The 14,599-nt window shown below is 50.8% G+C and overlaps 1 protein-coding gene across 4 annotated transcripts in view; it reads left to right on the top strand.

Annotated features, from left to right (window-relative positions):
• The first annotated feature begins 2,562 nt into the window (after positions 1 to 2,562).
• The window catches only part of ATP2C2 (ATPase secretory pathway Ca2+ transporting 2), a 63,657-nt gene continuing 51,620 nt past the window's right edge, over positions 2,563 to 14,599 (top strand). For 3 of the 4 annotated variants that reach the window (XM_058708775.1, XM_058708777.1, XM_058708778.1), the window contains exon 1: positions 2,563 to 2,802. In XM_058708775.1, coding sequence (XP_058564758.1) covers positions 2,704 to 2,802 — 99 coding nt within the window. In that variant the 5' untranslated portion in view covers positions 2,563 to 2,703. The remainder of the gene's footprint in view (positions 2,803 to 14,599) is intronic. The other variant, XM_058708776.1, reaches the window with a different exon arrangement.

Below are 14,599 nucleotides of genomic sequence, written 5' to 3' on the forward strand. Positions count from 1 at the left end.
TCTGGGGGGGAAATGAAACCAGACAGCTAAAAATAAGGTACCAAGTTTGGATCCCACAGGCTAACCCATGGAGAAGAAACAGTGGCAATAATTAACTCTACAAAGTGTAGTTTAAGGAATACATTTTAATGAGATACAGGAGGCATTAAACATTTAGAAGAGTCATCACGAACAGGTAACTTATATGCACCAATCAACAGGGAAGTGTAATACAAAAAGCAGAAATTCAGACAACAAGGAAACAAATGGACGGGAAAGCAATTAGACTGGGAAATTTCAAACTCTTCATTATCTTCCTATGGGAGACCAGTTAGTCAAAAGTAAGAACGTGAACAATGTCACTAGAAAGTTAGAATGAACAGATACTGGACTGATTTGCCAAGAAGAGTGCAGCTCCCCAATACCCTTTCAAAGAATACGCCAACTTTTCGGGCGCCACTGAAATATTTACGAAAAATTGCATACAACCCAGGCACCAAGTCCCAACAAATTGAGAGAATTAGCAGACGTGTGTGCGGGCTGATCCCAACACAACACAAACAGAAATTAAACTTAAGCCTAAGGGTACCCATTCAATTGCTTCCAGTCCCATGGCTTTAACTGCTTTCTCTGTGGTCCACTCCATTTTTTGTTTTCATCCCAGTAGGTCCGGGTGTTCCACAATATCCTCCACCCAGAGTTTCCTTCATGAATGCTCTGGGTGTTCTTAAACTGGACCCACGAATTCTAGCCTGGGCATCTCCGAACAGAGGCCACTGTGACGGGATTCAAGAGGTCGAGCTTTAAGGGAAAGGCACCTGGCCAGCACATCACTCCCTGTTCACGGAGGCTGCCCCGCCTGGAGAAACCACGCCTGAGTGACACTCTTGGGAAAGCATCAGATTCTATGCCAACAAGACATTCTTCCTCCCTGGATCCAATACTGTCTCAAAATCTCAGAATGCTAGTTAGAAAGAACCTCAGAAATAATTAAGCTGAGTTCCCATGTATCTTTTATATTAATCATAAAATTTACTGACGACCTACTACGTCAGGGACTGGAGAGTATTGTTAGGCCCTCTACAAATGCAAACAGCAGCCCGGATCTGTACAATAGGACTGTGAGGTTGGTTCCCAAGATCTCCTCTGTGCTCCCCCAGACCCACTTTCCACCCTCCTGCCTTCTCCTTTGGATTCTCAGCCCAGAAGTCTGCATCGGTGGCTTCTGTTCTGTTTCTCTCCACTTTCTGCTCATGCCTTTCTAAACAGGCTGTGTATCAAACTCTCCCCAAATTACTCAGTTTGAATGTGCCAGCCGTTTCCTGCTGGGACCCTGACTCAAAGGGAGGTAGTGCCGTCCCCATTTCGGGGATGAGCAAACTGAGGTGGAGAGAGCCGAAGTTGGCCAAGGCCATGCATTTGGAAGGAACAATCCTGCGATTTCAAATCTGTACTGACTCGCGCCACAATTTTGCTCTATTATTCCTAGGCCTTTGTTGACATTGGTGGAGACAGGCAGGCATGACGCTGGTGGTCTCTTCTATTTCGGTCGGGAGAAAAGAGATGGGAGGAACAAGGGCCACCAGAGCTGCCCATCAGGTTGAGTGGGGCTGAGGTGGACACCCTTCGGGGAGCAGGTGGGGCAGGTGGCATGTATTTGCTCAAAAAGGGCAGCACCATTTAATGGAAGAACGTCCGTGTCGCACTCTACAGTTCTTACATTTAAGAAGCCCACTCTATAGACGAGGAAACTGAGGCACAGAGGAGAGGCACAGCCTTCCCCGAAGCTACCTCCCTACTTAGTGGTGGGTCTTGTTATGGATTCCAGTCCCACGTGAAGCCAAAGCCCTTACACTTTCAATAGGGCCACTTGGAGGCGGGGGTGGGGGGTGGGGGGTGGGTAGGGGGGCGTGGGGGGGTCGACCATCTACCCTGCACGTTCAGTCATGTGCCCCGGGAGCCATCTGACTCCAGCAACTTCCGCGGGATGATGATACCACCACCACCAAGCCCTCCCTCCGTCTCACTATGAAGGGCTCTCACGGTGGGCGTTTTACAGATCAGTAAACTAAGGCTCCGGACATCTAAGACGCCCGCCCGAGGTCCCAGGGTTGGCGAGCGCAGGAGCCCAATCTGCAGATGAGAAGAAAGGGCTCGAAGATCATCTACGACCACACAGAACCCAAAGGGGGCCCTGGGGTCCTCGAGCCCTCCTCCCCATCCCGGGACGCGCTCCCAGCGCCCTCCCTGGAGGTGAGATCTTAGGCTTCTCCTTCAATTACGGACCGGGAACCGCCACACCCCACATGCCCTGCGGGCTCCGGACCCGGCCACGCAGGGTAAGGCGAGGTCCGGGAATCCACACTCGCAACCGGCGTTTGCTCGCCCCCCTCCACCCCGTCCCCGGCTGCAGCTGGTTCTCCTGATCTGGCAAGACTGGGAAACGGCCCACGCCCTCCCTCCGGCGCCGCGGTTAACCCCGCGGCCGGCTCCCGGGGCGGGGCGGGGCCAGGTGCGCCCGGGGCGGCCCGCGGCGTAGCTCCGCCCCCGGGGGCGGGGCCTCACCTGCGGCGGGCAGGTGGGCGGCTACCAGGTAACCCGGGCCTGGCCCGGGAGGCTTGGGCGCGCGCAGCCGGCCGCGGCCACGCCAGGCACCCAGGGACGCGGGCAGGGGCGGCCGGCGGCGGCCGGGAGGCTGGGCGAGGGGCACCCCGCCTGTTCACCATGGTCGAAAGACGCTTCTCTCGGTTCCTGCAGAAGCTCGTCTTCCGGGGCGCGGGCCACCTGTACGAGCCGCTGGAGAGGAGCGAGTTGGAAATCTTGGTGAGTCTGGGCGACCCGGCGCGGGCCGTCCGCCCCGCCGCACCCCACCCTCCCCCGCGCCCCCGCCACTCGCCCTCCCCACCCCGGGCTCTAGAAAGAAGCCGTCTTCAGAGCAACGCCAGGTCGCGTTGCTACCCCGAGACGGGCACGCGCCATTTCACCCCCCCTCACCCCCCCCCCACCCCCCGCAAAACAGCCCATTTTGTGGATTTGAAAGCGAGGCAGAGGGAGCTTCAGCGGGTCCCCTAAGAGGCACCCGGCCGGCAAACGACCTAGCTGGGCACTCCAGCTAGGTTTCTACGACTCCAGAGATTTTAAATTCCTAGGTCTCTGCACACAGGCTGCTATATGGATTGATGGGTTGATTTTTAAGTTACTTGAATTGAAAACAAAAAAAAAACAAAGCGATGTAAAGAAAACAAAAACATTTGGCGAAAACGTTTTAGCAGTAAGAGTGATAATAATAATAATAATAATAATAATAATAATAATAATAATGGTGAAAATGCTTCCCGCCTCTCCAGCGCGCTTTTGAAATGTACTCAGATGTGTATGTTGACTTTGCAGCCTCTAGGGGACCCTCTAGGATAAATCTACAGGATTATCAGGCCGGGAGCATGGGTGGGGGGAGACTGGGGGGGAGGTAAGGGAGGGGTTACTAGCAGCCGAAATGACAAAAGTGTCCAAAAAAGCCCGTGCACTTGGGGAAGCCAGCGTGGGTGGGTGACCCAGGAACTTTCTGCGGAGCTTTGCAAGAGTGTAAGCTTTTGCATCCTGCATGGTAGGAGAGCAGAGAGCGTTGGATTCTTGCAAAAGCATCCTGGGGTCGTTGCACTTTGTTTGTTTGTTTCTTCCTTTCCAGCATAATCAGTCATTTAAGAATAAAATTCCCGAAACAGTGCCCTGGGCGAGCTCAGGAGAATACAACATTGCAGTGGCCTTCCGACCGGGGAAGGGGAACCTCACAGTTAAATTCACTTCTTCATGGAAGAGATGGGATGAAAAAGCTGGACTTAAGCGATTGATTTTTCCTCCCAAAGAATGACAACAAGTCCAAACGCTTTGGTTGTATGTTGCTTAAACGTTTGCGCATTTACAAAGTAGCAGTTTGTAAAGGAACGTCAGTGCCAGCGTTCTGGCACCCGCGTGGTAGACCGCAGAGCCGGGTAACCAGCAGTCCTCACATGATCTCTGTCTTTCTGAAGCGACGTGTGGCTTCAGCGTGGATTGGATGGATGTAGGGTTTGGTTATTTTGCTGAGGTCCGTTTCTCTACCCACGTGCCACACAGTGAGTCCTGTGAAAGGAGTTGGAGGTGGGTTTGCCGACGCTGTGATTCCTTTTTCTGTTTTTTCTTTCTTTCCATGCTTTGGTTTTTTGCATCAAGCTGGGTGTTTTGCAAACACTCCTGATGTGTAGTTGGTTGTGATTAGGTTTTATAGGCTGTCCAGGTGTGGCTGGTGGCCACGTGGCCAGGTGTGAGGATGATGTAACAAACAGGTGCTGGGGGGAACTTGATCTCTGCATCAAAGCGGACTTCCTTCCTCCAGATCTTTTCCGAGGGCGCCCCCCCCCACCCAAGGGCACAACAGGTCTTTAACCTGCCTGTAGGTATGTTGGGGGGCTCACCCACCCGGTTGTGGACCGGGATGTTCTCAGCAGGACCCTGAATGGCGTGTGATGGGTGACCTGGAGGTGGGGAGTGGCGGGGAGGCTGGCGACCCAGGCAGCCGGCGGCAGAGGCTGGCTGAGAAACGGAGGGTCCGGTCTCTCAAGGCGCCCTGTGCAAACCCAGATTACACTAAATGTAAATGGGGGTGGGATGAGAGTGGAGGCTGGCAGGCGAGGCGGCCTGTTGGCTGCCAGCTCAGCTCATAGTCTGAAGCCTTCTTTGCTCTCACACTTACTCCCCCCTGGTCCCCGATTTTGAACGCTTTTTTTTTTTTTGGCCAAGAAAAATTGAAAAAGAAGCAGAATGTGTTCACAGCGATCATTTCCACGCTATTGTAACTGTCTTTTATGAGCACTTGTAGGCAGCGTTCTGGACGGCCGCCGAGCCTCCCAGCCACTTTGCCCAGTCACCTCACCTATGATACTAATTATCACTGAGCACTTACTGTGCCTTCTTTCGGGTCTCTCTGCACTGAGGTCAACTTTATTACCATAATCATAAGATAGATGATCGGTTAAGTGTCTGACTGTCGGTTTCGGCTCAGGTCATGATCTCACGGTTTTGTGGGTTCAAGCCCTGCATCAGGCTCTGTGCTGGCAGTGTGGAGCCTGCTTGGAATTCTCTCTCTCCCTCTCCCCCACTTGCACTCTCTCGTTCTCTCTGAAAATAAATAAACTTAAAAAAAAATGAGATAGATGAGGACATTGAAACTCACAGGGGGGGCCAGGTGCTAAGGGTTAGGGGTGGAGGAGAAGACGCACACACTCCCAGCTCCCCTGGCGCCCCCTCCTGGTGGGCAGAGATGGGTACTGGGCTGCTTAACGGCGGGTGGGTAACACCCGGGAGGGAGAGGGATGCTTACTTTCCTACGAGTGGCCAAGATCAGAGTGGTGTGCCGGGAGAGGGACAGAGCTCACAGGGGCTCTGGGCAGAGGGGGGCAAGGTGCAGGGGTTGGTGTGAGAAGGGAGAGGTCGCAGAGGTGAACCACGAAGAGCCTCTGGGCCCTCGTGAAGAGTTTGGGCTGTATCGCTAGACAGAGAACCATTGAAGGGTTTTGAGTCAGGGCATGACGGTCGTTCATTCATTCACAGATGAGCCAAACATTAGGAGCGCAGCAGAGAAAACACGCGGTCAGGCTTGCGTTGTGACGATATCACCCTTGGGTTGCGGGAAGACGGTGCGCAGGAGGGAGTTCTGAGGTGCACGCGCACCCACACAGATATACGTTAGTGTTTCCCAAAATAGAACGAGAGGACTTGTTGAAGAAACGTCCTACAGCCCTCCGGTGTCATCTTAAGTCGTTTGTGCCACAAGGCGGCTTAAGTATAAGCATAGGGGCGCCTGTGTGGCTCTGTCAGTTAGGCATCCGACTTTGGCTCAGGTCATGATCTCGCAGCCCACCAGTTCGAGCCCACGTCGGGCTCTGCGCTGACAGCTCGGAGCCCGGAGCCTGCTTTGCATTCTGTGTCCCTCTTTCTGCCCCTCCCCTACGCATGCTTGCTCTCTCTCTCTCTTAAGGATAAATAAACATTAAAAAAAGTATAAAACTGGGGCGCCTGGGTGGCGCAGTCGGTTAAGCGTCCGACTTCAGCCAGGTCACGATCTCGCGGTCCGTGAGTTCGAGCCCCGCGTCAGGCTCTGGGCTGATGGCTCGGAGCCTGGAGCCTGCTTCCGATTCTGTGTGTCCCTCTCTCTCTGCCCCTCCCCCGTTCATGCTCTGTCTCTGTCTGTCCCAAAAATAAATAAAAAACATTAAAAAAAAAATTAAAAAAAAAAAAGTATAAAACTTGCATTAAACGTAGCTGTGTGCATATGATGTAACTTGACAAATCAAACGGAGTTTATAATGAAATCATAAAGTACAAATGAAGCAACTGAGGTTTGATGTGACTGGTGATGTTTTATTTAAACCCAACCACTGACGTTGAATGATTGTATTAGTTGTCTGTTGCTGTTTAACAAATTACTCCAAAATGCATTAGCTTAAAACAACAAGCGATTATCTCGTGGTTCCTGTGGGTCAGAAATCTGGGTGTGGCTCAGCCGGGTGCTCCTGGCTCTGGGCTCTCATGAGATTGCTGTGCAGTTGTTGGCTGGGGTTGTGGTCTCATCTGAAGGCTCATGTTGTGGCAGGGGAAGGATTCCCTTCCAAACTCATTCTTTTTTTTTTTTTAATTTTTTTTAACGTTTATTTATTTTTGAGAAAGAGAGAGACAGAGCATGAACGGGGGAGGGTCAGAGAGAGGGAGACACAGAATCTGAAACAGGCTCCAGGCTCTGAGCCGTCAGCACAGAGCCCGACGCGGGGCTCGAACCCACGGACAGTGAGATCGTGACCTGAGCCGAAGTCGGACGCTTAGCCAACTGAGCCACCCAGGCGCCCCATCCAAACTCATTCTTGAGGCTATTTATAGGCCTTGGACTTTTACTCTATGGGCCTGTCCACAGAGCTGCCTCATGGCTCAGCAGGTAGCTTGCCCACGAGTGAATGATCCAAGAGAGATTAAAAAAGCAGCCACGAAAGCCTGGAAGCCACAGGCTTTTTATAACCCAACCTTGGAAGTGACATTTTTTTTTTAATTTTTTTAACATTTATTTATTTTTGAGAGAGAAAGAGACAGAGCATGAGCAGGGGTAGGGGCAGAGGGAGACACAGAATCCAAAGCAGGCTCCAGGCTCTGAGCTGTCAGCATGGAGCCCGATGCAGGGCTTGAACTCATGGACCGTGAGATCATGACCTGAGCTGAAGTCAGACGCTTAAACGACTGAGCCACCCAGGCGCCCTGGAAGTGACATCTTATCACTTCTGCCATGTTCTGTTCATTAGAAGTGAGTCTGGGGGCCCCCGGCTGGCTCAGTCAGTAGAATATACGATTCTTGGGGTTGTGAGTTCGAGCCCCACATTGGTGGAGATTACTTAAATAAGTAAAATTAAAAATATATAAAGAATGAGTCTAGGTGTAGCCCATGCTTGAGGTAGGACAGGAGGAGGGGGTTGGATTCCGTAAGGGCGTGAATCTCAAGAGGCAGGGGGTCGAGGCTGTCCACCACAGCGGTGGAAAGGAGTAGCTTCTTACACGAGATCAGTCACGTAAAAACCAGAGCCACGCCTGGGACGTAGTCTGCTCAATAGTTCTCTCTCTTTTTCTTACTGTTTTCATTAGTCTTGAATTCTAGTCTTGATTTAGGCTCCTTTTCAATTTTGGTTTTGATGATGCCCAGGCTGAGAATGTCCGATTACACGTATGTGTGCAAAATGGCATTTAAATCTGTCGAGAGTCTGTTTGCTAGTTTGGGATAGCCAGCCTCTTCCTTAAGCACAAGGGACAGCAAGCAGCCTATGAATGTCTGTTTTCAAGGCTGTCCCGTGGTAACCGTAGAATTGGCCCATGCACTTGAAGGTAAGGTGAGTCTCGGCCAGTGGGGGGCGAGAAGATCCCTCGCTCTGTGTTGGCTACCATAGTTGGTGCTTCTCAACCCTGGCAGGTAGCTATGCCCCCCAGACTGGATTCAGGTCAGGCTCTCCTTACAATGTGGTGACACCACTCCGTGGTTCGGTACTTCTGAGCTGACTTGTCAATACCGTCTGCTGGGTCACGATTCTGTTCTCCTGCCAGTTTTCCTCTCTGAGCCACTGAGAAACTTTCATCCCTGCGGGGTGTCATGTGACTCTTGTCACCGATGCACACGTGGGCCCTAGTGTGGCATAACAGTGCTTTGTCATCGATTGGCCCCCAATGGTCTCTTTTAAGTAGGGCAATCATTGGAACACATCGTCAAAGTTCGAAAGTTCTTAGAAGACCGTGGGCTCTTGGGAATATGTCTGCAGATCCCATCCTAGAAACTCTGCCCCAAATCCCAATGTCATGAGACTTGTTATTAGGGGTAGCAGATCCCAAATCTCCAGAGCTCCTCAGGGGAAGGGACGAGAAGGCTCGTCGGTGGCTCTCTGTGTATATCGGCCCCAATGTCCTCTTCTTAATAGGATACCAGTCATATTGGATTAAGGCCCATCCGAACGATTTCACTTTAATTTAATCACTTCTTTGAAGGGCCTCCCTCCAAATACAGTCGCGTTCTGAAGTACTGGGGGCTAGAACTCCAACATATGAATTTTGGCGGGACGCAGTTCAGCTCATGACACTATGTTCCTTGTAGAATCTTGAAGGGTATTGGTGGGGAGGGGCTGTGGGCCACAGTGGGAAAATATGTAATCTTCTGTTGAGGTTATAGACACCCTTGAAGTTGTACTATTAACCTCACCCACCTGCCCTACGTCACCGGGTGGAAAATGGGTGGACTGGGTTCTTCCAGTTCCTCCATTTTCCCCTTGACCTTCCATTGGTAGGGAAGGAAAAGAGCCCACCTAAGCACTTGTTTGGCCCGCCTTGAAACTCAAGTGCTTGATGGGAAAGAAGGGCTCAGGATAGACTTGAAGCATCTGGAACAAAGGCAGATGCTCCACAGAATCATCCTTTATCTCTCAAACCCTTAAAACCAAACTACCGTGTTAATTCGATCTGGTCATTTCACCCCCTGGCCCCAGGATCCTCCTGTCTGTCTCTCCATCAGGACTGAGCTTGGGGGTCCTTGCGGGCAGGGGGAAAGAATATTGGCCCAGGAGACCACTCTCCACCAGGAGATCTTGGTTAGGGCTTGAACTGGGACCGGAAGCCCAGAGTTCCCGCCCGGGGTCCGTTACTTACGGCAACATGAGTTGAAGCATAATTACTTAATCTCTCCACTTTCAAATGTCCTTGCCTGAAAGTGGGGACATTTGTGGTAATAATCGGTAAAAGTGTCGCATTCCCTTTCTGCCTTCAAGGTTCCTCGTCAGTGCGTTTCACTGGCTTTCTGTGAAGAAGATGAGATTAGGGAATGTATGCAAATACTCAGCACACTTCTTTGCTCACGAGTATGCCCGCCTTCAGGGAATGTAGTCATTAAAAAAGGGTAAGAAAATAAACAAGGTTTAAAACTCTTTGTACATGCCTGGTCCAAAAAGCGATAATTTTTATTCAAACCCTTTGTACAATGCTCAGTTCAAAAGGTGACAGTAATTTTGGGGGCGCCTGGGTGGCTCGGTTGGTTGAGCTCAGGTCATGATCTTGCAGTTCATGAGTTCAAGCCCCTTGTCCGGCTCCTCACTGACAGTGCAGAGCCTGCCTGGGAGTCTCTCTCTCTCTCCCTCTGTCTCTGCCCCTCCCTGCTCACACTGTCTCTTTCTCTCTCAAAATAAATAAATAGACTTTAGGGGCGCCTGGGTGGCGCAGTCGGTTAAGCGTCCGACTTCAGCCAGGTCACGATCTCGCGGTCCGTGAGTTCGAGCCCCGCGTCAGGCTCTGGGCCGATGGCTCGGAGCCTGGAGCCTGTTTCCGATTCTGTGTCTCCCTCTCTCTCTGCCCCTCCCCCGTTCATGCTCTGTCTCTCTCTGTCCCAAAAATAAATAAAAAACGTTGAAAAAAAAATTAAAAAAAAAAATAGACTTTAAAAATTTACAAAAGTGATAGTAATTTTTAAAAAATATTTATTTTTGAGGGAGAGACAGAGCGTGAGGAGGGGAGGGGCAGACAGAGAGAGGGAGACACGGAATCCGAAGCGGGCTCCGGGCTCCCAGCTGTCAGCACAGAGCCCGACGCGGGGCTCGAACTCACGAACCGCGAGATCATGACCTGAGCCGCAGTTGGACGCTTAACTGACTGAGCCACCCAGGCGCCCCAAAGGGATAGTTCTTTTTCTGAAGAGTCTCTCACTGTCTTGCAGTCTGACTTGGGTCAAGTGCATGGCCCTGCACCCGGAGAAGAGCTCCGTGGTAGGGGCAGGAAGGACCGGGTACACAGTGCGCGGGGCCCAGCGCAAAAGGACAACGTGGGGGAAACGACCAAGAATTTCAAGATGACGACGGCAGGGCATTGCCTGAAACACACGCCCTCCTGGGCGCGCCCGTGGGGCTGGCCCCGGTGGGGGTCATTGGCATGAAGTCATGAGTGGGACGTGCTAGCAAGTTCTTGCTGTTTGGTGTCCCTCCCTTCAGCCCCCGCACAGACCATCCTTCTGGCTGTCCCCGCTTTAGTGGATTCTTCCTATAGGGCAGCTGCTGTCCAGATGCGGTCTGGTCCCAGCGGTCTGAGTCTTTACGAGCCCGTGCGTGGTTCTGATGCTCACGTGAGCTCCTTGGACAGCTGTCCTCCTGTTTAAAAAGACTGACCCTACCGAGTGGAGTTTATGGTCTGGTGGGGTCGACAGAGAGCTATGAAATACTTCTAGTAGTGAGTATATAATTACAAATTAAGAAAAGCCCCATGAAGGAGAGCACATGTAAGGCAGGAGCGGGACACAGCCTGTGTGTGTGTGTGTGGGGGGGGGGCGGGGAGTGGTAGGGACTACTGCAACCTGGCTGCAACCCTGGAGACTTCCCGGAGGAGGTGGCAGCCCTTTGGCGAGCTGAGATTTGCGCCCAAGCTACTACGGATTGCCCCAAGCCCAGCTGGCCTCCCTCCTCTGGTCTGGGAGGTTCCTATTGCCCAGGTGGATTCTGCAGTTAGTTTCATTCTCCAGGGTCAGGAGTCCTCCCACTGTCCCCCTCTGTCCTTCTCTCTGCCCCTCCCTCCCCCAAATTCCAGCACCGAAATGCAAGCACGAGGAAATGCCTTCCCGGACCATTGAATTAGGCTAATATTGGTTACTGTTTTTCACTTATCTTTTGTGAACTAAGAGCCTTACACATTTTTCTTTCCTCCCCCTTTCTCCTTTCTAAAGGATTTCTTTCCCCCCATAAACCACAATAAAAAGGTGCACATGATGAACTTCCTCCTTCTCTGGGCGCTTTTTCGCTCCTCCTCAGCGGGGGGTGGAGGGAGGTACTGTTTGAATCTAATCAGCTGGCAGCAGTCAGAGGCATGGCCCCTTGCTGTGCAGTCCTGAGAGGCTGCGGTCAAGGTCAAGAGCACTGAAGCCCGCGGCCCAGGCCCCCCCCCCCCGGGGGGGGCAAAATGACCCGGAGCCAACTCAGTGTTCTGTACAGCGGGGTGTTGTGACGGGGTGAAGGCAATGATTCAGTATGTATAAAGCATTTAGGGCAGCCCCTGATCTCAGTAATTATTATTTATATGCCACTACACAAGTGTCTCTTTAAAAACACAGACATAAAATCACACTGTGCACGCCGTCTGCAACAACCACCCCCCCACCCCCGCCAGCCTCTCCATGCCCCTGCAGTAGATACAGATCCAGAACGTTCTTCTTCAATGGCTGCGTAGACATTTCTAGTTCACCCGCCCCCGACTGATGGGCATTTGGGTGGTTCCCCCCCCCCCACTTTTCTTTTTAATTTTTAGAAGAATGTCCCAGTGAACATCTACGGGTGCACCGTGCTGTGTTGAACCCTTATAAAAATCCCTGCAGAAATCTGAGGTTTAGGAACCCAGGCACCTTCCCCGGAGTCACATGGCCGTGCCAGGAATTCGGACCCTCGTCAGGTGTAGGGGATACAGCCCACGTTTCTCTTCCATAAAGTTACTGCTCTCCTGGCCGTGATTAGTAAGTGTTTCATGGAGAGTCGTGTCGAGGCTGTTTCTCATACCTTTCCACTCTGGTGTTAGCATCTGTGGGGGGTCCCTGCCCAGATCGATGGCGCCTCCAAGAGGAGCTGATCTGCTAGTTCTGTCCCTCGCTCATTGATCCCTTGGTGTTCAGGCCGGAGGGAGCGCTGCCCCCCTCGGCGTGCCCATTCATTCATTCATTCGTTCACTCATATTATCATGAATTCCTATTTTATAAGGGGCGCCTACATTTGTTACCATTGTTTTAGTTTGATGTCCCCGGTCTGGCCCGTAGGAGCATCTGCAGGGTGACTGCCGTGTCCCCTGGATGTTTTTTCCATCGCTCTTGGAGCCCGTCCTCGTTTTCTGGCGTCACAAGAAATTCCAGGCTCATTTGGCACTTTCCCAGCCCCAGCCCTGGAAGCAGCCATTTCTCCACTCTTTTTAGTGGAAGAATGGAATTTACAAATCAGGACCTGAGAGCAGGTGGCTCATGCCACTGGGGTGTTAGGCTGCCGAGCCCTCTCAGAGGGGTGTGTGTGTATGTACACTGTGAGATCAACATTTACTTGTATAGCTCTATCTGTGTGTACTATATATATATATATATATATATAGAGAGAGAGAGAGAGAGAGAGAGAGAGAGAGATGTAGATATATTCCTATATACCCTAACCACGTGGATATATATATCTCCATACCCTAACCCTATATATATATATATCCCTATATACCCTAATCTCTCTCTATATATCCCTGTATACCCTGACCACATAGATATATATATATCTCCATACCCTAACCCTATATATATATACATATATATGTGTGTGTGTGTGTGTGTGTGTGTGTATATATATATATATATATATATATCCCTATATACCCTAACCCTTTATACCCTAATCCTATATATATATATATATATCCCTATATACCCTAACCCTTTATACCCTAATCCTATATATATATATATATATATCCCTATATACCCTAATCTCTCTCTATATCCCTATATACCCTAATCTCTCTCTATATCCCTGTATGCCCTAATCCTTTATACCCTAACCCTATATACCCTAATCTCTCTATATATCCCTATATACCCTAATCTCTCTATATATCCCTATATACCCTAATCCTTTATACCCTAACCCTATATATATATATCCCTATATACCCTAAATTCTCTCTATATCCCTATATACCCTGACCACATAGATATATATATCTCCATACCCTAACCCTATATATATCCCTATATACCCTAACTCTTTATACCCTAATCCTATATATATATATCCCATATATACCTTAGCCCTATATATATATATATATATATCCCTATATATATCCCTATATACCCTAATCTCTCCCTATATATCCATATATTCCCTGACCACATAGATATATATATGTCCATACCCTAACCCTATATATATATATATAGTACACACTATATAGTACACACAGTATATATATATATCCCTATATACCCTAACCCTTTATACCCTAACCCTATATATATATCCCTATTATGCCTTAGCCCTATATATATATATCCCTATATACCCTAATCTCTCTATATATCCCTATATACCCTAATCCTTTATACCCTAACCCTATATATATATCCCTATTATGCCTTAGCCCTATATATATATATCCCTATATACCCTAATCTCTCTCTCTATATCCCTCTATATCCTGACCATAAACAAATAAATAAGTAAATAAGTCCATAGATCCCATCCAATCCCGTGAATACCCCAGGGTTGGTGCCTCTCTATGTTCCTAACTCCTGACACCAGTGAGAGTGGTCGTGTTGACTTACTGCGTAATCGCCCTGCCTGCACCCAGTCTCCTCGCCTTCCCGCCGCCCCCGCCTCCTGCCCCAATTGTGTCGGCCACCACCCGGCTTGGGGTCTCCTCATTTGGTCCCTGACTGCACTGGCCATCCTGGCAAAAGCGTCATCTCATTTTGTCCCGTCGGTCGCGCTTTGTTGTCTGGGGTGACACCACCGTCTCACACGCACCACAAACCCTGCCTAGGCGTATTTCCAGGGCCTGGAACACACATCTGAAACCCATGGCGACCTAAGGCTGGAACTGGAGAAGCCCCGGGTCAGCAGTCCCATCCGGTGCGTGGGGATCATTCCCATCTCACAGAGGAGACAAGCTCAGAGAAGTCAAGGGCCTGTCTGAGGGTTGCACAGCAGGTTGCGGGGGAAGTGGGGCCCCCTGATCAGTGAGTCTCGGTGAGTCGAGTCGGGGGCCAGGCAGCGGTCCCTTCGCCCAGTTGGCTGATTTAGGGTTGTTTCCCCCTAACATCCAAGAGTACTGGGCAGGCCCCGTGGGGTTACCAGCCTCCCTTTGCTCTGTGCACCCCAGGGGGTTGCCCTCCCCACCCTCCAGCGCATCTGCTAGGTCTTGGGTTCCCCAGGTTCCTTTCCTTCTGCCAGGAAGCCCCCTTCCCTCCTGCACGGGCTCTGCCCCTCTCAGGCTTGGTCTGCAGGCTTTTCCCCCTTTGAATCAGCAACCTATGCAGGTGACTCATGATTCAGGAGGCGACAAAAGGGAGGCT

This window comes from Neofelis nebulosa, chromosome 17 (genome assembly GCF_028018385.1).
Source record: "Neofelis nebulosa isolate mNeoNeb1 chromosome 17, mNeoNeb1.pri, whole genome shotgun sequence".
Taxonomy (NCBI): Eukaryota; Metazoa; Chordata; class Mammalia; order Carnivora; family Felidae; genus Neofelis; species Neofelis nebulosa.